General features: G+C 37.2%; 1 protein-coding gene across 6 annotated transcripts in view; it reads right to left on the bottom strand.

The window, feature by feature from the left end:
- Positions 1-26891, bottom strand: part of arid1b.S (AT-rich interaction domain 1B S homeolog) — a 237567-nt gene that overhangs the window by 170549 nt on the left and 40127 nt on the right. For 4 of the 6 annotated variants that reach the window (XM_041564452.1, XM_041564455.1, XM_041564453.1 and 1 more), the window contains exon 3: positions 11382-11519. The exons of the other annotated variants lie outside the window; for them this stretch is intronic. In XM_041564452.1, the coding sequence (XP_041420386.1) occupies positions 11382-11519 (138 nt within the window). The remainder of the gene's footprint in view (positions 1-11381; positions 11520-26891) is intronic. 6 annotated transcript variants of the gene reach the window in all.

Raw genomic sequence — 26891 nt, 5'->3', positions numbered from 1 at the left:
CATAACATGTCTTTATTGGCACAGGAAGCAGTATAACTGGTTTTAGTTAATTTATAAAAATATTCTCTCTCATAATCCAAAGACAGTCCATGGAATTGTAGAACCCAAAGAAGAATGAAAAGCAAGGAAGCCTGGTGTAGACAAAATTAGCCGCCTTATAGCAGCATGCACATTAGTATATCAATCCAACTTGTAAATACATCAACCTTGACATGTACAGAGTACTTGGAATGGCTTTTACTAATACCTTCAATTAACATTAATTAGCCCTGTGTACAATGAGCATGTGCAGTGCCACAGGCACTGGAGGGGGCTACAGATGAGACTTTTCATACAGGGCTATTTGGCAGGTACATATCTTAACTATGATTGCACTTTTGTGCCACTAGGTTTGTAAGCAGGCTACAGCACAGGAAATATCACTTTCAGTTTACACTTGTGTTTGTCTTTTTGTCGACAAAAAACCTGTATTATATTTACTGGGCCAAACTGGCACTTGCACAATTATCAGTTAGGGATGTACTGAATTTTAGGATTTGGCATATGATTTTATCCAGAACTAAAGATTCAGCCAGGCCCTGAAAAAATTTCAAACCCTCATTTGCATATGCGGACCCCTAGATTTCAAACGATGATGTTCTTAAATATAAAAACAATACTAATGTTTTCACAGAACCATTCATCAATTATGCAATTCTAGTAATTCCAATTTAATAATGCTGGGCAGCTACAATCATAAACTTACCTTGTTTGTATAAGAAAAAATAAAATCAAGAGAAATATGCTTTTGAATTACTGAAATAGATTCTCATTTCACAAGAAAGGTATAACGCTTTGAGGTAAAACAGTTCCACTTACAAAACCAAAGGAAATTGGGTGCATTTTATACATTTGCCCATCAAATTAATACCACCCACAGTATGTGTCCTGTTAAAAAGCCTATTTTGTATGTTGAAATCGTTTTAGCAACCATTTATCATTTCAAATTATCATCTCAGAATGGGATTAACACACAGCTGGTACAGCCAGCATTCCGTTAAGTTGGTGGCACTTAGGGCTCCAAAAAGTAGTAATTTTTATAATGGGTGACCAGAGGCTAAAAAAATGGTCTGCATTTAAAATGATTTTTTAAAAATGTTTTTTAAATACCAGAAAAAAATAGCCTAAAGCATTTCTAACGAGTAAATGGAAAAGAAAAGCAATTGGAAAATAGCACTGGAAGCTTACTTAAATGTAGAATGAAGCTGTCAGTAAATTCTGAAATTGTTATAATTCATAAATGCATTTGAGGTTTGAAACATTGCCAGTGACGGAAAACGCCAATAATAGAGTTTAAAGCTCTGAGGGTCTAATTTATGGATGATAGTTCAATTGCAGTGCTAGTTGGCAAGGTAATTTCACCTAATCAAAAACTATGGGGCAAATAAACACTCTACCCATGAGGCTGGAACAACTGAACAAAAACAAAAGTAAATATGAAAAATAAAGTAAGAAAAAGCGAGGTGATGTGAGGAAAAAAGCACAGTAATAAAAATGTAACAGAAAGCCAAGCAATGGCCAAGAAAAACCTTACACAACAGCAGAACAAGAGCAAACTCATGCTGCATGTTTTATGCTCCCCTGATGCCTGATTCCTTAAACTCATATTCCTACTATCTACTTCAACATAAAGGTTTGCACATCCAGCCAACTTGTCTCCTTGGCCTGTAATGTTGCTGATGCAGTTCTTAAACTATATACTGTAACTGCACCTATTTCACCTACTTCTTATAGTGAGAAAGGCTCTATAGATATATATATATGTTTTATATAGTCAGATTAAAATTGTATATGATATATAGGTACCGTATATGCAGGAAACCAAGTTTAAAGAAGAAAGTTTGCAGATGTGATAATGAAGAAAGCATTCCTAGATAAAGTAGAGTAAAGGTTCAAAGTCTAACTAAAACACTGAAGTGCATAAAAGCTAGGAGAACGATGGTTGAATGAATAGCGATTAAACATTTGATTACAATTCTTAACAAATAGGTTGCGATAGTGTTAGAGCAGGGGTGCCCAAAAGGTAGATCAGGATCTACCAGTAGACCTTTAGTGGTGATCAGTAGATGTCAAGACACTGTCAACAAACGGCTTAAGTAAAGTACCCTTCTATTTCATGTTTTTCATTCAGATATTTATGTTAAGTTACAGAAGAAATACAGTAGTTGTTTTTCCATGGAACAGAATGCTAACAATGATATTTTTTTATCAAATTTAGCAAATATTGGAGGGTTAGATATTACTTAGATGTATAGATACTTCTGCTCGAAAAAAAATTGCCATGAAGTTCTATCTTCTGTCAAGGCTTCAACATTTACCTTCTATTCCATCTATAACAGAATTGAACATGTCAGTAAAATGTAAACTGCAAAAAATCGTCAGATGAGAACTCTGAATTAAATTCTATCAATTTGTAAGATTAAGATCCACTTTAAGTTTCTAAGGCATAGTTGTGAGTTTCAATATACTGGACATAGGTCCTGAAAAAATCCCTTTCCTCAATTATCTTTGTACCATTGGTATTGGACCACAATCCCCAATAGCAACACACATGTATAAATACAATACAATAACCTTAAAGCTACTAATACAAAACAGATACAGGTTTATAAATAAACATATTAAAAAAACTAGAAAACACAAACAGACAACACCATAAATATAGTAAACCATGGTAGTCGTGGTGGTGGTGAAACAGGGGCAAGACAGGACTTGCAGTTCATAAACACTGGCATTAACAAAAGAGATCTGTTAAAATCTTCACATCCTTTATAATTACGAATGGATCAAAGAATACTCTGAGGAAGTGCCTGGTGAAGGGGCACGAAACGCATCAGTAGTGTGTCAAGTACACTGTGCCAATACTGACAACTTTTACCCATTCGTAATAATAAAGGATGTGAAGATTTTAACAGATCCTGAATGAAACGTGACCTTAATTGAGGTCCGTGTTGTGAGAGAGTAAAGGAATCGGAAGCCAGGATGTAGGACTAGAGGTCACATGAGCGGTCTGGACGAATGGGGGAGCTCCACATTCGCAATAGGGAAGTTTGGAATTAACAAAAGAGATGCAGAGATAAATAACACCATGGAGCTAGACATATTCTAGCTAAGGGGCACAAGTCTAAGCCGTATACTCAAATGCAACAAGAGCAGCTGTAAAACGGCACAAATGTTCCCCAAGTACATATTAAAAGCATGGATGAAGCCAAGAAATGGATGCTGCGAAGAAATCACTAATGTCTATGACCCACATGTTGAACAACTGGATTCGATAAAAATAGAATATATTGGAAAACTGTTCAAATAACAAATCAAGAAAGTTCACACAGGAAGGAACTATATGCAGTAACAATGTGGTGAGGTATCCCAGAAGTGGTTACATAATTACAAGACTTAACATACATACATAAATAAAACAGAAAATAAATTATCCTTTTTCCAATGGTTAAGTCAAGCTGGGTGTCCAATATGAAACAGGTGAAAATCACATTTTTTTTTTTAAGTTTTTTTATTTATCAGTTGGCAAAATTAACAGCATTGCACTTTTCAATTGAGCATATCAAGTTCACACAAGTGTAGAAATAGTCACATATGTGTGTTATTACTCGTGTGAGCACGATGAAACAAATACATATAGCATACATTTATAGAGTTGTAGAAATAGGCTACACCTCAAGCCAGCTCTCCCATATCTTATCAAATTCAACTGGAGAACCCCGTGCTTCATATGTGAGTTTTACAAGTGGCAATATACAATTAACGAAGTTCAGCCAATGGGTAAGTGGTGGGGGTTTTGGTTGAAGCCAGTGTAGAATAATGGCTTTCTTGGCATAGAATAGAAAAGCAAACTTTTAAAGAGTGAAACAAAACTGTATGTCTGGATACAAAACAGTGTATATAATATGTAACATTGTGTATCTGGTGCTGAAATTTGTTTTCTACAATACTTTGTTAATAATCCAACTCTTTATTTTTTGCAAGTACTGGAATCTTTATCCCTTACACCCTGTTTGTTTGCTTTTAGAGCAATGTATTAATATATATAATACTTTCTTGAATTATACTATGTATAATAAGTAATATACAATGTATATTTTGACATCCATCTATGTTTTACCTCTGAAGGTGACAAAGACAAACTATACCAGGGTAAATGGTCTTGGGGCACACATTTTTAGTACAGGTATGGGACCAATTATGCAGAATGCTTGGGACCTGGGGTTTTCTAGATAACAGATCTTTCTGTAATTTGGATCATTATACATTCAGTCTACTAGAAAATTATGTAAACACTAAATAAACCCAATAGGTACAAGGTTACTGTTTTATTTTTACTGAGAGAAAGGAAAACATTTTTAAAAATTTGTGTTATATTGATAAAATGGAGTCCATGGGAGATGGCCTTTCCGTAATTCGATTCTGGATAACGGGTTTTCCGGATAATGGATCCCATACTGTAGGTATTTCTTGATTGTCAAATGGACTCAGTGTGACATCAAGGTACTGTGTGTGCATGCCAAGCTGAGCAACTGTGGTTATAAAAGGGAAAGAAATTCCAACACATGGATTTACGCATAGGTTAGGTGGATCACAGGATTTCTCTAGCACAGGGGTCCCCCTGTGAGCCACATTCAAATGTAACAAGAGTTGGGGAGCAACACAAGCATGAAAAATGGTCCAGTGTGGTACTAAATAAGTGCTGTGATTGTGATTTGAAGTCCCTATATGGACAGGCAGTCAACAGGAGGCTCTGTTTATGCAACCAAAACTTGCCTCCAACCAGGAATTTAAAAAAACAGCACCTGCTTTTGAGGTTAGGAAGGCCCTCGCTGTGTATTCTGTTTGGGGGTAATAATGTATGAGTGCAAAAGAATGGTTTCTTGGTCCTACTGAATGCATGTTGCTGCACCTAAATGTTACAATTGGTAACATTGGTAATTTACATATTTGTTTTAACTGAATGAGAATTACTTAAGAACTGCTATCATTTAAATTTACTTGGGGGATCAACTTCATACCTACATTAGTTAAAGCCAAATGTAACTGCTAATGAAAAAGTATTCTATCCTCTAGTCCTCATACTATTACTAGCAATATTTTAATAAAAAAGTTCAGTTTCTCATCTTTCATCATGCATTAAGCCTTGGAAGGACACCTGATTCATGCATCACACAAAAAATAACACATTCCGTGAGCATTTCACATGGGTACAATACAATCTTCAGCATCGGGTCTCATTAAAAGAAAAATGTGTTCTGGGAGTTTACGATCAAGAGTGAAAAGGGGAATCTATTTCTCTCTTGCTGGCAAGCTCCATGGGTCCACTAAAACCAAATCATTTCATCGGCCTACATTCCAATAGTTTTATTAGCAAGTTAATTAATAGACTCCTGTGCTAATATCTAAATGCTAAGCAATTAATGCCACTGAACTATAAATGGCCTTGTCTTTGCTCTCACAGCAAATTCTTATCAAGCAAATGCAATTCCATCACTTCAGTGATTTCACACAAACTTCATGAGGTTAATATTCCCCGGGAAATGCAGAGAGTGGCGCTGTTTTAATTAACCTTCTGTGATTTAACAGTTTAAAAATGTGTAAAAAAAAATTAACAATAAAAGAGAAAGATAGTGGTCCACATGCAAACAACCTTGTAATTTCATCAAACATCTCTGACCTCTTAATTAGAGAGACCTGAATTTAACACGGACTAATTAGGTAGAAAATTGGTAAAAAGTTTTGCACACATTAATATGCAGACCCCTTTTCAACTATTCTGCAATTTATATTTATATAGTATGAATAGAAAATGACTAGCATTATTCAATGTGCTATGGACTGTCAAATGTAGTTCGAAAAAAAACAAAACAGTACAGGTATGGGAGCTGGTATCCAGAATGCTCGGGACCTGGGGTGTTCCAGATAATGGATCTTTCAGTTATTTGGATCTTCATACATTAAGGGGCAGATTTACTAAGTTTGAGTGAATGGTTTGAATTTTAAAAAGTTTGAATTTCGAAGTAAATTTTTGGGTACTTCAACCATCGAATAGGCTATATTCAACCATTCGACTTCGTTTCGAAGTAAAAATTGTTCGAATTGAAACAATGTCTCTTTAAAAAACAACTTCGACTTCATACTTCGCCAAATTAAAGCTACCGAAGTGCAATGTTAGCCTATCGGGACATTCCAGAGCATTTTTCTAAGTTTTTTTTGGTCGAATATAAATCCTTAGATCGATTGCTAAAAATCCATTGAATCGTTCAATTTGAACGATTTAATCGTTCTATTTGAATGATTTAATCGTTCGATCAAGCGATTTTTATTCGACCGCAGAATTGCCAAATTTGTTGAAAAAACTTCGAACATTAAATAAGAATTAGACAACGTGTTATCTACAAAGACCCCTAGATCCTTCTCATTTAAGGAAACTCCCAACACACTGCCATTTAGTGTATAACTTGCATTTATATTATTTTTGCCAAAGTGCATAACCTTGCATTTATCAACATTGAACCTCATTTTCCAGTTTGCTGCCCAGTTTTCTAATTTAGACAAATCACTCTGCAAAGTGGCAGCATCCTGCATAGAACCTATAGTTCTGCATAATTTAGTATCATCTGCAAAAATAAAAACAGTACTTTCAATGCCCACCTCCAGGTCATCAATAAACAAGTTGAAAAGCAAGGGACCTAGTACAGAGCCCTGAGGTACTCCACTAACAACACTGGTCCAATTAGAAAATGTTCCATTTACCACCACTCTTTGTAGTCTATCTTTTAATAGGCTGGTTTTGCTTCCAATAAGGATGAATGGATCAAGTACAAGGTACTGTTTTATTATAAAAGAGAAAAAGGGAATCATTTCTGGATTATTACAGTTTTAGTGTTCCTTTACATACCTACAAATAGTCCAATTTAGTAATCTGTATTTAAAACATATATGGGGAAATGTAATAAAAGTTGCAAAGAGCAAAACAGTTAGCATAAGTAAGAATTAAAAGTCTAATTTCGTAGTGTAATAATCTTCCTGAAACTGTTATTACATTAAAAAATTTTAATTGTGCACTTTTAAGAAGTGCCTGAAGGTTGTAATCATTTGGAGCAAACATAACTTTTTCAGCAAGATCTTTTTCCATTGCTGACCTTTATTATATGCTGCCATAACATACTTTTCACCAGTTCAATGAATGAGTGGCCCAGACAAGTGCTAATGGGAAAGTTCAGTTCAGAATTAACCTTAAGTAAACCATCTACAGTATAACATTGAGCATTTGACATCATCATATTTTTTCAAGTATAATTCCTATTTTGCATATTTGCAACATACTATATGGTTGTCAGGGCCACTTACTACCGCAACCAAAACATATAGAGACTGTAATCTTTCAGTTTTAGGCCCTATCCCGCCTGGGAATGATTCTTTAATCTCGGGGATCCTTTATTTGAGGTCTTGTATCTTGGCAACCTATCTGGTTCTCAACTCACCCACTAAAGGTCCAGATACCCAATCCCCTATTCTAATGTCCAAACTGTTCTTCGTGGTTCCTGGGATACATAACCCCAAGCAATACAATAGCTGCTGATATTTCAAGCTTGAGAGCTTACTCTCCATTATTAATAAAAATAACCCACAGGTATAGCCAAAGCATGTGACTTTTGTCCAAAAGCATATACATGGGCAGGTTATGATGATTATCATGCCATGCCAGTTGATAGGAAGTGATCATTTGTCCCTTTTTTTTTCTACTGGTCTGCAAAAAAATAAATTTTCTGACCATTTGCTAAACTACAGAGGTAAATAATTCTTCACTATACAGGTATAGGACCTGTTATCCAGAATGCTCAGGACCTGGTGTTTTCTGTATAATGGATCTTTCCAGAATTTTAATCGTCGTACCTTAAAGGGGACCCGTCACCCAAAAAAATTATTCCAAATCCTATTTTATCAGATTAGTAAAGGAAAATGAACGTTAATTACACTATATAAATTATTTGAATCTTGTTTCCTTCAGTCTGGGATTTCAAAATTATAGCAAGCAGGCAGCAGCCATTTTGTGGACACTGTTATTAAGACAAGCCTTGCATCATCTCAGAATTTTGTTTGTGCACCAGAATGGGGGACCCGATGTCCATCCCCATGCCCTGGCCACACAGTTATATGGTAAAGAGAACTGGGGAAATGTGTGAGGAGCAGTGCTAAATTGAAAGTGAAAGTAATTGTCTGCCCCGCCTCTATGCCACGGGCATAGAGGAGGGGCAGACAATATTTGATTGACAGCTGAGATTTTTAAATGAGCTTACAACAGCTATGAATGCTTAGATAAAAAATAGAAATTGGATTTCATGTTTAATTTGAAAAGGACTTTTATTATACAGATTTTTGTGTCTGAGTGACAGGTCCACTTTAAGTCTACAAGAAAATAATGTAAACATTTAATAAACCCAATAGGCTTGTGGTTGCTTCCAATAAGGATTAATTATATCTTAATTGGGTAAAAGGTAATGGTGCATGCGCAGTTGTAGCAGTCTTCCAGTTCGTAGCAACTGTGCATGTGCCAAAAGCGACGGAAATTGCAGAAGGAAAGTAAGAGGACCCGAAGAAGACCGACGAGACAGAAGATGGCGCCCATGAGCTCAACTGCGCTTAATCTGCACCTATAGGCGAGTAAAGGATTAAGGGCATTTATAGGTGTTATCACCCATCCTGTACAACGTATACATCTATAACAGAATATAAGCTAAGGCATTTTAACACACAATTATGATATGATTGTTGTATTAATGTCTTCCACAAACTTATATCTGCTTTCCCACTCACTTGTGACCTTAGAGGAAAACTATAGCCCCGAACAATGTAGGTCTCTATAAAAAGATATTGCATAAAACAGCTCATATGTTAAACCCTGCTTCATGTAAATAAACCATTTTCATAATAATATACTTTTTTGTAGTATGTGCCATTGGGTAATCATAAATAGAAAACTGCCATTTTAAAAAACAAGGGCCACCCCCTAGGACCATATTATTCACAGTGCACACAAACATACCAAACAAACCACACACGTTAGGTCACATGAACCAATTAACAGACAGATTTGTGTCTTTTGCTTCCACACTTCTTCCGGTTACAGTTAGAACTGCAGTATTTCTGGTCAGGTGATCTCTGAGGCAGCACACGGACCATCATGATATGGGGGTTCAAGGCAAGAGATGTAAAAGGCAATATTTACTGAAATATATATTTCAGTTTGGTAAGATTCTTTAATATGCCACTTAATTTCACTTAATCTGTTGCTTAAGTGGGGGTAAAGTTTTCCTTTAAACATGTAAGCTAATCACACAGTGAAAAATGCAATAGAGCAAAATACTAAAAGATTTTATGCAGGGAGTCACTATGATAGGTATGTTTTCAGAGTTGCCGAAATTAAAGCTGTTGTTGAAGAGGCGGAGTTTAAGGTCTCCCAGTCTATTACCCAAATTACAAGGCCAAATGCATCCATTTCTTGCAATGCCAAATGAAAAAGAAAAAAGTGTGTATAACTAGCAGCATTTTCCACGTACAGCAGACAAGAACTGAAATGAACAAGAGTTGACAGATGCTGCCTCATGTTGTCACTGAGCATCAAACAACCTGACATTGCATATTAACGTGCCCAAAAAAAGAGATCACTTTGCTTTTGAGAAGCCACTACTTTTCATGCACTGATGCATTCACTGTTTAAATCTGACTTGAAAACATTTAAGACAGACATGTTTTGTGAGATGGCATTTTATCGTTTTTAGAATATCTTTAGATTCCCCTAAATAACTACCAATGACACTTTCTTAAAGCATAGGCTCTTATAAAGGGGATATAAACCCCAAAAATAAAATTGAGCCTAATGTGAATGGTCATACCAGTAGGTGTGGTAATTCCAGAGGGTGAAATGTCATTGTAGAATGACATACTATGCAGGATGCCTGAAAATATGTCATACCAAGGTAACTTGATATCTCATTTTGCTTCCAGTGCAGCTAAAATGTTGTACAGCACTATTAAAAAAAAACTGATCTTGATGAAAGTAAAATGGGTATGCCCTGTTGCTATGCTGTGGGCTTGCTGTGCTGTGGGGTTAGGTCTTTGGGGGTTAAAGAAATAAAAGTTGCAATGTTTCCACCAGGTCTGCTAATCTACCAATGTACAGCAAACAACCAGCATCTTACTAGTTGCTATTGGTGCAAACTTTGTGACTTTTTTTTAAAATGAATCCTTAGATCAGACTGGTAAGTTCCCTATTATCATACCTCCCAACTGTCCCATTTTTCTGGGGACAGTTCCAATTTTGACAGCTCAGCCCACAGTCCCAGATTGTTACTGAAATGTCCCGACTTTCTCTTTGATCTCCTGCAATGAACAGCCAGATACAAAGTTTCTAAAACTTAATTGGCTTTTGTCAAAGAGCCCAGAATATGTGGCAGGTGCACTTAGATGCTTTTGTAACAATTTAAGATAAGCAAAGAAACAATTGTAACAATTTAAGATAACCAGGTCTCTTGGGGAAACGGTGACTTGCAGTTTAAAGGGAAATTCACCTCCATTAGCAAAACTGTAACAACACATAAAAAATACAAAAATGTGTATCATAACCTGCCAAATTTTGTAAACATGGTACATGTGAACATGGTAATTAGGGGCCACAAAAACAGGCATGGTCAAAAACATTTTCGGATTATGGCAAATCTTTTTGTCCCTCTTTCTATTTCCAAACTGGGAGGTATGAGTTATTCATAGGGCATCATTTATGCTCTAATAAATATTTAAGAAAAAAGATTTTACACAATTACCTCAATCCTGACCTGCATATATAATTAAATTTTGAGTAAATTAGCTAAAAAAAAATATATATATATTGGGAATCATAAATCTGTCCACTCCTATTAGTGAAAAACCACTGCCCTTTGGAACTCCATGCTCCTAAGGTTTCATTTAACTCAGATTTTTGCAAAAACAAAAAAGAATATCTAGCACTGGATTTCATGCATATCAATGTGAAAGTTAATGTTTTCAACAACTTCAATGATGCACATGTGACATCCCTTCATTAAAAGATGTAATTGGATATTTCAGCTTCGTGAGCCAATTTTCAATTAACCTCAAAGGCAGAGTGGCATCATATATAAGCCTGCAATTCCATGATTCATAATTCTCCATGCAAAAAACTTTCCCTGTTGGCAAGAAAATATGTCCAGCTATTGCCCTTCAACCTCATAAGGCACCATGCTGCTCTTAATACTTAAAACCAATTGCAGGTTTTTAGTATTTATTGCCCCTTTTTTCACAAGCATGCCATTGCTTACCTGTTGGGGTGGATACCGCTGTTGAACTTGTGACAGATACTGAGCCTGGGGCTGCAGATACTGAGGCTGCGACTGCTGGTTGTAATATGGCTGTTGGCAGTAGCCACTTACACCTTGCTGACCGTACTGAGGCGGCATCTGTTAGAAGAGCCAAGCAAAGTACAAATGTCAGGAGGGCTCATTGAAACCTTTGGCCATTAAGTTTTTTCGATGAAAATGCTCTATATGCATTTACATATGACAGTCGCTTGATTTCAGTGTTCTAGAGATGTTGCTTTCATTAAATATTAGAAAATAAAGCTCTATTAAACATAACAGACATCTACAGATTCAAAGATGCTGTTACAGTATGTGTACATAACTAGTATTTAACTTTTTTCGTTTCCCCTTTTGATATTGATAAAACAAAAAATCAAATATAGGTAGGCTCAGAGAAGAATTTAAGAGGTTTTACTTCTCCCTGTTTTAATACAGGATGTTCTTGTTTTTATGGCAGGGCTGCCAACTAGAGGCCTATGTAGCATTCCACAGGATTGCTGAGGCTCACATAAGATTTCTTACTGAAGGGGCTAGCAGACAACCTAAGGGGTTGACCAAGAGAAAAGAACAATAAATGGCTGATTACACCTCTAGTAACATCAGGCTATGCCACCTTCTAGTTTCTTTTAAAGAATATAAGGGCATGGGTTATAAAAAAGGTGGTGGTCAGATAACAGAGAAACAATGGCTGCTTATAAGAGGATAAAATGACAAAATCAGATTGTTGGCTTTAAAGTAGGGAAATTATCATAAGGGATAAAATTATAAATTAATATACAGGTATGGTATCCAGAAAGCTCAAAATTACAGAAAGGCCATTTCCCATAGACTCCATTTTATCCAAATAATATACATTTTTAAAAAAAAACAAATTCTCTGTTCTAATAAAATAGTAGCTTGCATTTGATCCAAACTAAGATATAATAAATCCTTACTGGAAGCAAAACCAGCCTATTGGGTTTATTTAATATTTATATATCTTACGGAAAGATCCATTATCGGGAAAACCAAAAATCACCTGCATTCTGGATTAGGGGTCCCATGCCAGTTTTAACATTTCTTTAAGTGGAATCAAAAATGTAATTTAAAAGCAAATGAATGGGTGGCCAAAATGTTTTTGCATTTACAGTGAAACCTCAATTTTACATCCTCTGATTTTAAGTTTTCCCTCATTTTACATTGTAGTTTTGTGGTCCAACCTATATATTAGTTATAATACATTTCACTGATTTGCACAGAATCCAGAACAGTGGATTCAGTGCATCCCTATTTTACTTTCCTGGATTTTCCACCATTTTTTTGTGGTTCCCTGAAAAATGTAAAATGGGGGTTCTACTGTACAATGTTTCATTATTAAAAGGTACTGTATAATATGCAGGGGCGATTCTGGCTATAATGCCGCCTGAGGCGGCCTTCTTTCGCCGCCCCCACCCCTCCCCACGGCACTAACCTTTATAGCGCCGGAGAGGGCAGGGGCGGTCCGCGACGCTTAGTGCAGAGAGCGCAATAGCGCTCTCTGCACTAGAAGAGCCGAATTTCCGGTTTGAAAACCGGAAATTCGGCTCTTAGTTACCAGGAGCGGCATTTTTGCCGCCCCTGGCAACCAGGGGGGCGCTGCCGCCTGAGGCGAGTGTCTCAACTCGCCTCATTGGTGGAGCGCCCCTGATAATATGGTATTAATTTCTACACTAAAATACAAATCTTTATATAGTGCAATAAATATGCACAGCACTGAGCCAAAATACATGAAATAGAAAACATGGTTTTTAACTTGTCATTTTAAAAAGGATAACAATACAGTAATGGGTTGTGCATTTGTGTAAAGCATAGTTTACAGCTCAGTAAATTATGTGCAATGGAACACTACACATTTGCTATACAGAAAAAAACCCCCAAAAACCGTTGCTTGAGTTAATATAAAGGCAACAAGATTCAAAAACAAAAGAATTTTGTCAAAATACTTTTTGTAACTGTTTTGACAGTAAAAACCTAGTTTTTCCATGTGGATTTTGCCAGTCCAGGATGTATAGGCTATGTAAATAGGGTGGGTATACAAGTAGAATGTTTCTATTGTGTTTCCATTGATGACATGTTTTATACATTTCGGGGATTATTTCAAAATACGAGTTTTTCAGAAAAAAAAGTCTGACCAAACTAGAGTCCACAATTTACCCTTACCATGAAAAATAATCGGATTGACAAAAAAAACGCAAACGCAACCGAAACCCAGCGCAAACAATATCTTCAAATTGCAAATAGGACCTCTGTCTTTGAATACTACATGTTGAAGATGGAGTATTTTTGTATTCAGACTTTTTTGCAGCCTCTGGGTATTATATATCTCAAAAAAGTCTTGTTTTGCAAATAAAAATTTGGATTTTATAGTAAAAAAAAACTTGAATTTTTCTAGTTTTTAGAATTCAGACTTTAATAATCCCCTTCCTGTGTTTCTTTGAACAGGGATGGGATCTTTTATACAAAAACCCATTTTCCAGAATCATGCTTTACTGACCAGAAGCTGATCTTTTGTGTGGATGGGCACTATTTGCTTTGCATATTGCTGTGTTTCTGAATTTAAGGCCAACAGCACATGGAGTCCCCCCCCCCCAAAGGAATTGTGCTCCCCACAACTGACAAAATGCCTAAGTATACCTTTTGAGTCTGTAACAAGATGCCTTTTAAGCTGCATATATATGTCAACAAACTAAGGACAAGCTGAAAAAAAATGACTAGTCTTGCATATTATTTATTGACCTTTAAAAGAGCAAATACATTTGACTTCACTGTACACAAGCATACTTTATGTTTTTATGAACTGTGCACTGGATTAATACTAGATAAAGTGCAAAGGGAAATTGATGGGAAGTTGTGATTTTGAATAAATACTGGATTTTATGCTTTTTAAGACTAATTAAGGTGGTAAAATTTGCAATAAAAAATAGTGGCAGTATATTAACTAGTCGTTTACCAAGTTCTCCTTCTCCCATAGTAGAAATAGCTCAATGCCCCTGGCAATACCAAGTGATATCTGTGACTTTCTTTGGGTTGTATATTTTAAAAACATGTTCTTATAGTATTTAGAATTACTTTATTGATCATAACGTTTACACAAATTTTTACAAGAGATTGAAGCTGAACCTACCGAAAATGTATTTGCATACAAACTGCGTCATTGCTCTGAACTCAAATTATATAATTTGCCCACTGATTTTTTATTTTTTAGGTTCAGCGTACTGGAAACAATTCAAGTTCATGGTCATAACATTAAGACATTTCTGAAATGCTAATAGGTTTCATATTTATGTAGCAATTTGTGTGTGTTTTTCTCATAGTTATTGGTTTTTAATGAATGTCTGTTGCTATTAATGCCACAGACGCTTTTTATATGCAAGAACACCCATATGTTCTAGAAACACACATCGTTCACTGCCTCTTGCCCATATGTTTAGTTTTGATATATCATATTTCAGTAGCAACTCTGCGGTATTATTTTTAGGCAGTTAGGATAACACTTAAACCAGTGTTAAATAGACTGTAATACTTTGACAGAACATTAACCATATTTTCATTAATGCCTGAATATGTTGTTTTTGTGTTCATTTTGTTAGTTTTGCTTGAGTGACAAATGATGTTAAGCAGAGAGAAAAAATCATCAGCAAAGTTTAATTTAGGCAAAGTTTCAGTTTTAAAGGGGTATTGTAGGGTACTGAAAAATACATGATTTTGTACCTTGTGGTTCAGTTCCTCTCACCCAGGTTGCATGTGTGTTCCATAGACTTCAATTATATGAAATCACCATTTCAATAGTATGTGGCCCATGGACTAAAGATGAAAAAAGTGCAGCAGAGTATTGCCCCTTTTAAACTAGCATCTAAATAATTTAATAATGAGCATACATTTTATATTAAGGATGAAACGTTACCTTAGGCAACAAATAGTTTGTGAAACCTACAGGTCAGATACTTAGAGGCTTATTTACTATTTTTTTTTTCGCGAATGCTATCTTATTTAAGAAAAAAACATGACAGAATTTTCCTGCGCGAGTTTTTTCTTATTAAAAAAGTAACACTCCAGCAAGAATCACATTGTTCAATTCATTTTCAATGAGGCTAAAAAACTCAAGTGTTTTAATGAACCAGAAAAATAAATAATTCAAGCTGAGACAATTTCCATTGACTCCTATTGAACCTTGCCAGATTTTACTTGCTGAGTTTTTTAATGGTGACTTTTTGCTGTTTTATGTTCTAATAAATGGTAACTTATTCAAGGATATTCTATTATATTCATACTAGCGTTTTTTCTCAAACCGTGAAAAAAAAAAAAAGGGCCCTTATTTGTGCTGGAATAAGTGTGTATACAGTTTGGCATAACACTGTAACGCTATATGAGAATATCATAAAGATAACAATAAATAATGAAAAGAACCCCATAAAGTCATAACACAAGCAGGAAGAACAAAAAAAAATACTATGATACCACTGCAGGTCGTCACTGGCAGGGGTGCTTCGCCAATGAGGTGAGTTGAGGCTGTCGCCTCAGGCGGCAGCGCCCCACTAGGTACCAGGGGCAGCAAAAATGCTGCTTCTGGTACTTTAAGTGTGAAATTCCGAGGGGGGGGGGCAGCAGCAACTGCTGCTGCCTCAGGCAGCGGAGGGGCCAGGATCGCCCCTGGTCACTGGGTGGAAAAAAATATTGTATGTGGACCAACCATAGTACGCCACAGAATAGCTATTTCTGATTATAGTCATTTTTAAGGTGACCCCTATGACTTGTGCCTACAAGCCTAACCAACAAATCTTTCATATCCAAATTTGCATATTCTAAACTATAAAGGGGAAAATACAACAGAGAATGCCCAAAATGTTAGTTTTTCACAAAAAATATTATTTCTACAATCACAATCAGTACAATTCGTGTACTATAGTTTCAGTTGTCATATGTAATTGCTAATGCAGAAATACATAATATGAACATGTTTTTCCATTTTTAAACTGTCTTTTATTTATTTCATGTTTACAGTTGCTCCATTGCATGACTCATATTCACTGTGATCAGCTCAGTTTATTGCCTTTTCTGTAAAAAAGTAATTTACCTTTCCATTTTCCTTCAAATATTGCCCTACATATTGATATTTTGGTTCAAGCAACCCCCATTTCTGATGCAAATGTTTGGGGGGGAACAATAACTTTTCAAAAATATTGGCCCCTTTCAAGTGCTAAGCCACCTGGGAGGGAGTTCTCAGTACAGACACCTGCAACATTAGGGTATAGATACATATTTTAATTACCGTATAAATATATTTTTAGCACACTACATAGCAAAATAAAGCATATTAGACAGAACAACAATCAAATTTAACATAGCATACACAATGATGACAACCAATTTAGGAGACACTGTTTAAAGGATTAAAGTAGAATAATCCTTTTATGGCTTTAAAGGGGACCCGTCACCCCAAAAACTGATTTCAAATATTTCAAATCATGCCAAAATCTTGTTTATGTGCCACAATAGGGCAACTGATAGCCATGCCCAAGCACTGGCTACACTGAGGATGAGGAGGGAAGGGGAATGTGAGGAATATAGTGACATCTTGAAGTGCAGAATAGAAAGTGAAAGTAACTGCCTGCCCCGCCTCTATGCCTAAGGCATAAATGACCAGCAAGCAATATATAATTGACAGCTGAGACTTTTAAAAAAGTTTATAATAGTTATTGGTGTTTTAATAAAAAATAAATTTGGGGTTTCATATTTAATTTTAAAAGGACTTTTATTATATAGCTTTTTATGTCTGAGTGACAAGTTCCCTTTAATGTACAGCAAAAACGTATTTATTTATAAACTTACATTTCACTTCAAAAAGCCTTTCTAACTGTTCCCGCACACTGGGATGCATTTTTGGCTAGTACTGGTGTAGGGGTTTTTTCAGTCATAGATGGTGTTAAAGGAAATGTAAAGGCAAAAAAATAAAATCAAATGTTTACTTTCTTTAATGAAAAAGAAACCTATCTCCAATATACTTTAATTAAAACATGTCTACCATTTTAATAAGAAACCTGAATGCAGTGAATGCAGTGAGATTAATTCACTTGCTCTGACTGCTGCAGATAGGAAACTTTAGACGGTACCTAACTGCTCTGCAGGGAAAGAATCATACTTTCAAATAGGGGGAGCCCTTCCCACCTTACTTCCCAGAATCAGATTTGTTTGATTCCCTGTAGAGCAGTCAGCGATTGTGTAGAGATTTGTATCTGTAGGAGTCAGAGCAAGTAAATAAAGGGGGAATTTCATTGTATACAGTCAGGTTAAAAACAGTACAGATTTATTGTTGGGGATAGGTTTCTTTTTCAGTTAATACATACCTCCAAACATTTGGGAAATAAAAAGAGGGACAAACAAAATTAGGCGTACATATTTTTTGCCCACACCCATTTTTGTGGCCACACCCCCCAATTACCATATTCATTTTACAAAATTTGCCAGGTTATTAAAGTTTGAACATATTTCTGTGTTAGAAACTTTGTTTCTTTTTCTGTCTGTTCAGTGCAGAGAAAGACTGTTTTTTCCAGTACAAACGTGGGACTGCGGGTTGAGCTCTCAAAAGATGGACTGTCCCTCTAAAAACAGGACAGTTGAGATGTACGAGTTAATAAATTAAAAATGGGATTTTATTTGTGCCTTTACATCCTCTGTTTCCAACTCCAGCTGCAGGGAAAGATCATGGAGCCAGATTTGAATAGATCAACTGGGATTCTATTTGGAGGATTACTTTGCTCGAACTCTGGAGAGTTGGAGAAAGTTTGTATTAAACAATACAAAAACTATAAAATCCACATTAGATAACATGATAACACAGGACCCAAAGCAGTCTGCATATCCTGATTATTAATCAGTCTTGCTGTATTGGCTTCTGTTAGATATTATTTGACTTGTGCTGTTTTTATAATGGCCGCCCCCGTGGGATCATAAGATTCCCGGTGCACACAAACTATGCATGTTAGGTCACATGAGCTAATTAAAAGACAGTTCTTTCTTTTGCTTCCAGTCTTCTTCCTGTTACAGTTAAGAGTTGCAGTATTTCTGGTCAGTTGATCTCTTAGGCAGGACACAGACCATCACAAAATTGTGGTTTAAGGCAAGAGATGTAAAAGGGCAATATTTACTTAAATATATATACCAGTTTGGTAAGATTCTTTAATATGCCACTTAATTTGATATAAACTATCTGTTGCTTAAGTATTTATTTTGGGGTAAAGTTTTCCTTTAAGCAATGAACAGGCTCTGAGAAATTACTGGTTTGCTGTAATTACTTTTTTTTTCATTCTTGGTTTGAAATGCATTTACCTTTCTGCTTCAGGTCAATCCATTACAGCTAATTTCCTCATGAATTCCAAAATGGAGCTGTTAGAGTGGCACTAAAAAGATGTCCTCATCTGCTATAAGGAACTAGCATAAGAATATAATTATAGTCTTGTGGTTATGGTCCTCTGTTGCATACTTTTACTTCCACTTCAGGGATCAGGGAAGTCATGAAAACTTGTCTATCTAGAATAGTGGTGCTTAACAGGCAGCTCTCTATGGTCAGTTGCTGCCCAATGATGGTGGAGGCACCAGAAAGTCTTCGACTGCTTGCTGCACAGGGTTTGTGTACAGCTGAGAACTGTTATTAAGGTACTGGTATAGGATCTATTATCTGCAACACTGAGGGTTTCTAAAAAAGGGATCTTTCTGTGATTCATATAACTGTGCTTTATGTTTGCTATTAATCATTTAACCATTAAATAAAACCCAATAGGATTGTTTTGCTAACACCTTTATATAGCATTTTACAGATATTATACATTATTCACATCAGCCCCTGCCCTTGTGAAGGTTTCAAACTAATGTCCCTCACAGTCTCATTTACATGCACAGTGGGGTCCAGTGGTGGATAAAATGAGATATGGGGCCCCTAGGCTACATGCACAGACCCCTTCTGGGCTACTGCAGGGTCTGGATGGGTGCAGAGTTATGCACGCATGCATCCGAGCTCTACATGCCGGTTTAGGGGGCCCCAGTGACGTCACTGCATCTAGACACTTCTGGGTGCACACACGTGCCTAGCTTACCTTCTTCTCAGAGAAGGTGCATCTGACGGGACCAGCAGTGCAAATAAAATTAATATTACAAGAAAATAGAAATAATAATTGAAAAAGCTAGATGGTCCCAAGATCACACTGGGCCCTAGGGTTGCCACCTTCTGGCCCGGGTTGAATCTGGGCAGGGAGCGGGGCCGTGATTCAATGGGGGCAGGGCTGCGATTCTATGGGGGGGGCATGACATCAGGGGCAGGCCTATGATGCAGCAATTGCCTGTTCGCCGCATCAGTCATAGGGAAAACCAGCCCTACTGGGCTCGTAGGCTAAAGCTTAGGGGACATGTAAAACCTCAAATGAAAATTCCAAATAAAGTATCAGGGATTAGCCCCAGTTCTCAAGGCACCATTAAGCCACCAATAAACAAAAATGTCCCATAGCTCGTAATCCATAAAATTCTAAAGTTTATTATTTATTAGCATGATAACAGAATAATAATAGGTATATGCTGACCCCGCATGACCCCCCTTATGTGTTTCGTACCTTCAGGTACTGTACTTATTCATAGGTGTATATGTCAGTCCTCCCATGGTCCCAAAATTTAAAACTAGGGTAGTCCCACCCATTAAGAATTAAAATCAAACAGAAAGGTTAATCAATCTTCGTTTTGATCATACTATTACCGGGATACTAGTACTATTCCCTGTGTCATGTATAAACAATTATAACTCCTGTAGCACTAACCTAAAACTCATAATTTAACCCTTCAAGGATGAAAAAGGTCCTAATGAGGCGCAAACGTCCCAAGCATGTGTGTGGCTCCTAATTTGCTTTGAGTCGAGTCACTTTTATCAAGAGCCAATTAACCTGCCCGTATGTATTTGGAGGGTGGGAGGAAACTGGATTACCTGGAAAAAATCAAAGCAGACACAAAGCACATAGAGCCCAAGTCGGAATCAAGCTCAATACACCAGCAAGGCAGAAGTATATAAAAGCAATTTACATTGTTAAATTCAATTAAAAATCAATACTGTGACACTTCATTCAATAATTGCTCAGACAACCAACCCCAATCACACATTTCATACTGTTTTTATTGTATCGAAGCACATGGAAAATAATGTGTACTATTTTAGGTAGTTCAGAGCTACATGTAAGGCCACTGAACACTTGCATGTTGCCCATCACTGATCTAGTAAACAAAGAATAAATGCCAAAGTGCATGTTGTGAGCAGGGGCGTAACTACAGAGGAAGCAGGGGGCCAAGGAGGTATAGGAGCCCCATTAGGCCCTAATTAATACTTTTATTATATATTGGAAAAACAGGACAACCTCTGGAGAGTTTGGGGGCCCCTCAAATTATTTTGCTGTGGGGTCCTAGTAAAATCTAGCTATGCCACTGTTGCATGTATTTATATATCTGTACTCTCACATACATACATAGCATATACAACATTATGCTATGAAAGCAATGGCAGAAATCTACTCCCTGGCATTAGGGAAAATACTGCTCTGCTCTTTAAAGTTTGGTAGATAGGAGGGGCGGTTTAGCCCTTTCCTGCAGAGAGCCAGATGCCAAAATGAAAATGCCAAAGGGAAATTTTCAAGAAATCTAAAGAGATAACCTCTACGGAGACAGCAATGTCAGCTTTGTAACCTCATGACTGAACATGAGTGGTGAGCCTTGGATTAAAAGAAAAGTGCTTTGGGAGTAAGAAGAAAGAATGGTGAAGACGAGCAGAAAAAGGAACAGTGATTACCATGTGATTAGCAGGCAGCAGAAATTCACGGAGGGCAATTTATAGGAATTCTTTGAAAAGCAGCTAACAAGTGACATGAAGGAAAATTATGAGGAAAAAAAACAGGAAATCATTTCTGTGCACACACACAAAAGACACAAAAAATTAATGTAATCTACGCTTACAGATGACCTTGGATAGAAGATTTAAATGTAACATGAATCAGTTAATGGGAAAAAAATAAAAAATAGAATAGTTTTGGGTAAAGTAAACTATGCTGCTGCATATTTTAAAAAAATGAATAGTATAATTTACCAGATTACATGTTTCAGAAATGTACTGCTATAGTACCTATACCCTCAACTGTACCACTGGACTCTCATTACAGATTATTTGAAAACCGAGGGAGTTGCACCTGCAATGGAAATGGTATAATTTACAGACCCTTCTCACAGTACGTTAGTTGCAGCCATAGGCAGCAGAGGGGGGCCAAGGCCTCCCCAAAAAAAATTCTCCTGGATTTTTTTTTTTTAAGAATTCTGCTTATAACAGCTTGAGCAGCCTTTTTCAAAATACTTGCGCCAAAACCCGACGCCATTATCATTTATTTTGGGGCTGAAGAAGCCGAAAGCTCTCATGACTAAAACTGGCCAATCGCGTTCAGCCTATTTGCATAATGTCGCCAAAACGTTTAGGCGCAAATAGGCTGATCCTGCGCTTACACGCTGATTGCTGAGAGGGAGGATCTGGTGTGCGGCTCTGCGTGGATGAAGACGTTCTGCCTGCTGCTCAGTCTCCAATAAACTCTGTACAGACAGACACGTGATGTATTGCTAAAGATTTAATTATATGCTGCAGAGGTTTCCCGTGTGTGTGTGTTTAGCCGGAAGATGGGAGGGGGCGTGTGTTAGGGGAGGGAGAGATCACAGACAGCTGGACTTGCTGCACCTTCCTTCTGCCTAGTGCCGGTCTTAGGCTAATGAGACCTATTGGGCCCAATCTGTCCCCGTGCCCATGGGGCCCAACCATAGCAAAATCTTGCAATTGACTTCCTCCCGCATCAAACATCAAATTCATGGAATTCATCCTTTAAGTTCTGGGGTATTATACATGGAATTGCAAATGTGTCTTTTGGCTTTTATAAAATAAATTGCATTATTAAAAAGAAACGTTTAGCTATCTATATATTCAATATTTTTCCTATAGTGGACATGGTCAAAGGCACAATTCAGCAGGAACAGCCCCTAAGTTTGCTCATAGTCTGTACAGAGAGATCCCATAAAACTGTGGCAGCATAGGTATTCCTCTGTACTAAGCACAATTCAGCAGGAACAGCCCCCTAAGTTTGCTCATAGTCTGTACAGAGAGATCCCATAAAACTATGGCAGCATAGGTATTCCTCTGTACTAAGCACAATTCAGCAGGAACAGCCCCTAAGTTTGCTCATAGTCTGTACAGAGAGATCCCATAAAACTATGGCAGCATAGGTATTCCCTTGTACTAAGCACAATTCAGCAGGAACAGTCCCCTAAATTTGCTCATAGTCTGTACAGAGAGATAACAGAAAACCATGCCAGCATAGGTATTCCCCTGTACTATTTACCATACAACAGGAAGGTTTGAGGATAAATCTTTAAAAATGCACATATACTGTGAAAATAAATTCCTGCGTTTTGCATGCAGTTGAAATAAATTAGTGAAATGTAGTGAGTAATTATCATGGGACAGGAACCCTGTGCCAGATGGCAAAACTCCATTTAGGGGGCCCCACAAAAATGGTTCCAATTGGGCCCCGCAGTTGTTAAGACTGGCCCTGCCTTCACCTCTTCCATGTGCCTCATCGATGGAGCGGCCGCAGTGAGCTGGCTCTGGCTGCGGCTGCACATTTGCAGAAGATGATGCCATGGTGACACAGGTGCAAGCTGCGACACCTGTCAGCATGAGTGAGCCCCCCACCGGTGCCCAGCTGCTTCATGAGTGCATTCAATAGTGGGCTTAGAACAATCAAAGGGCGGGGGAGGGTACCATTGCCACTGGTACTCGGTCATTTTGTCCTCAGCTCTTGGAGGACTACAAGTCCCTACTTCCATCACCATTAATTACAGGCAGCCTGATGTTGGGAGTTGTTGTGCAAATAGAGCTGCTAGGCTAGCCTTTAGCCTAGCAATCCAATAAGCACAATGGGGAAGCCGCAACTTCCCAGAAGTTTCATTCATTGCACATCATTCGGTGGGAGCTGTGAATGATGTGCAATGAATGTAACTGCTGGGAAGTTGCTGCTTCCTCATTGCTGCTCATAGGATTGCTAGGCATGCATTTTGATGTTTTGCTGCCCTACTGCTGTTTACTCTTTCAGTGCCACAGTGATGGGCACACATGCTGTTAGTCCTTAAAGGCCTATGTGTGTCATTTGTGAGGGGTAGGGTCTATGCCACAGGTCACATTAAATTTCCACTGTGCCATTCAGTCTGGGGGTATTTATACATGAAATTTCCTGAAATGTGAAATTTTTATATTCCCTGAAAATTCAGTGAAAACAAACGGGAAAGTGGGTGGAGTCAAAGGGGAGTGGCTAAAAGGGGCGTAGCCAAAAAAATTGCGCCGCAGCGCCTCCATTAATCATCTTCCTGGCCCCCCCAGCTGAAACCATCTTCTGCTGCCTATGGTTGCAGCCCCAATTAAATCATGCCACATATCCTAGAATGATCGGACACAGAACACAACACTTTACTTTAATGGAATTATAAATGCAACAGAAGCCCACTTGGGGGGGAACTTGTGGTCAGGCAACTAGTGAGACAATGGCTAATTAAATATGTATACAAATGGTCAGTGCAATTTCCTATATGCATACCTCCCAACATTTGAAAAATGTAAAAGAGGGACAAAAGTTGTATCTTTTTCCGGCGTCAGCGCAGGAGATCAACGAGAATCTCGGAACATTTCAGTATGAAACCCATGACTGCAGGCTGAGCTGTCAAAATCAGACTGAGAGAAAACGGGACAGTTGGGAGGAATGTATTTGTAAATATTTAATTTAAAAAAAATGAAATCAAAGTAAAATTACTGATAAAAATTCTCACCCAAACCAGGCAATTTACAAGCTTAAAAAGTGGCGGCAGCTACTCTAGAATGAACTACATATAGAATGTAATGTGCTTTTCGGCCTTGTCAAGTGATGGAGCAACAGCTACCTGTCTTGCAGAAACTAAACCTTTGCCCTCAACCAATCACTAGCCCATCAGTAGACAGTAATGACATTTATTCCAATGCTTGAATATTGAAAGCATCAATACCCCCTGCTTTTGGTTTCTAGGCAGATATTTCCTAAAGCTAATCATGCATGCAGTGCATGGCAGATCTTTGAAGGGGTGCCATGCTTTTAGAGAGGGAGGTGAAGGAAAATCATATGCTAAAGAAATCTACAAACTACCCATAATGAAAATCAGACCAAATTCTGTTTTTCTCATGTGCACTTTATTATATCCTAAAATATATACAGGTATGGGACCTGTTATCCAGAATGCTCAGGACCTGGGGTTTTCCGGATAAGGAATCTTTCCATAATTTGGATCTTCAGACCTCAAGTCTACTAGAAAATCATGTAAACATTAAATAAACTCAATAGGCTGGTTTTGCTTCCAATAAGGATTAATTATAGCTTTGTTTGGATGAACTACAAGGTACTATTTTATCATTATAGAGAAAAAGGAGATTGTTTTGAAAAATTTGTATTATTTGTATAAAATGGAGTCTATGGGAGACGACCTTTCTGTAATTAGGAGCTTTCTGAATAACGGGTTTTCGGATAATGGATACATACCGGTATTGATACGAAAATTCTATTCTTACATGCAGCATATGCAATAAAATACCAAAAAGCAAAATACAATGATGCAATATTGAAACTAAAGTTACAATAAAATTATATTTGGCAATATTCAAATAAAGCAATAAGAAAAACAGGTGTAGGCGTGTGCATAGGTGTGCATAATATAAATAAATAGCACATTCTAGGGACCTATAAAACATACAAAAAAAAATTTCAACGTTTTAGTCTACCTGGACCTATCTTAAGAAAAATTAACATTGTTTCTCTATAAAATGTGCAAAATTGAGCTCAAAATTTCTTTATGTTAGCGACAGAGATATTTCTTGCGAAAAAATCAAAATGTGTATTTTAGGGATGCACCGAATCCAGGATTCGGTTCGGGATTCGGGCTTTTCCAGCAGGATTCGGATTCGGCCGAATCCTTCTGCCCGGCCGAACTGAATCCTAATTTGCCTATGCAAATTAGGGACGGGGAGGGAAATCACATGACTTTTTGTCACAAAACAAGGAAGTAAAAAATGGTTTCCCCTTCCCACCCCTAATTTGCATATGCAAATTAGGATTCAGTTTAGTATTTGGCCGAATCTTTCACGTAGGATTCAGGGGTTCGGCTAAATCCAAAATAGTGGATTTGGTGCCATCGTATGTCATGGTGTGTTTGTGTATGTAATAAGATATGAAATAAAAAAAAAGGAAAAAAGGAAAACATGAATTAATGCGATTAACAAATGCTGAAACAGATTACATTTCATTTTATTATTGTTTTGGAAACTTGAGTTTTTAAATTTTGATCTAGGACACCTTAATCAATATTATCCATGAAATCTTGTGATCTCCCTTTTATCTCTTTTAAAATAAGGATATATGGCAACTACAGAATGCAGCCCACAATACACATATTAAGGGCAGGTTGTGCTCTTCAAGACACCAGGCAAGCAAATTTATTTGTGAACTTCAGAAAGGACAAAGGGAGAGCAGCTGGCTCTTTAATATGCAATCTAATAAGATGGAAACCATTACAACATTTTTATTCAGATCCTATTATCTTGCAACAAAGCTCAGATGAAGGGGGGGCAAAGAATTAGAAAGAAGGTATCGAGCAAAATTAATTTTGATAGCTCAAGCGCTATATCGCTTTTCTAAATTCTTGACAACAAAAAGGAAATCTTGCGACTAGCTGAATGGGAGAAAAATATAAAATGCATCTCACTATGGGCTTTCTTAACTGCATGTGAAGGGTATCACAGCTGATAATATTTCCCCACAGGCTGCTATAAACTAATTTCCCACTGATCACAATGCAACTGAAAAAAAATCTATCAGCCCTAAAGGCCTGAAACTGTGGGAGAAAAATGTAAAATGTAGACAGACAGTAAATCTTCCAAGTCTTAACTCATTAAGTATGTTTGAAAAAAGATAAAAATGCAGGGTTTTTTTTAACAACCTAATACCCACCATTATTTTTCAAAGATACGTACGTTATTTAAGGACAAGGAAATCATAAATGGTGACCATAGGAACGCGAAAAAGTATCGCATTGCCTCTTACCCAGCTATGCACACTTCCCCCTGCATCTCTAAAACAATTCAACTGCTGTCAAATAATAGGCCTATGTCACCTCCATCTCAAGTCAATCATGCCTGAACTTGACATACACAGAACATCCAGCAAAAATATGCATATGTGTTATGAGCTTCACACTCTCTATAAACGTTGGATGACGCAAGAATAGCTCTCGTCCAAAGGAACACCAGACATCATAGTTTCCAAGATGGTACCTATTATTCAAAATATTCATTTTCAGAACACTGTATGCTCCGCTGAG

This window comes from Xenopus laevis, chromosome 5S (assembly GCF_017654675.1).
Source record: "Xenopus laevis strain J_2021 chromosome 5S, Xenopus_laevis_v10.1, whole genome shotgun sequence".
Taxonomy (NCBI): Eukaryota; Metazoa; Chordata; class Amphibia; order Anura; family Pipidae; genus Xenopus; species Xenopus laevis.
The sequence above is the reverse complement of the archived record's forward strand: the minus strand, read 5'-3'. Positions and strand labels throughout refer to the sequence as shown.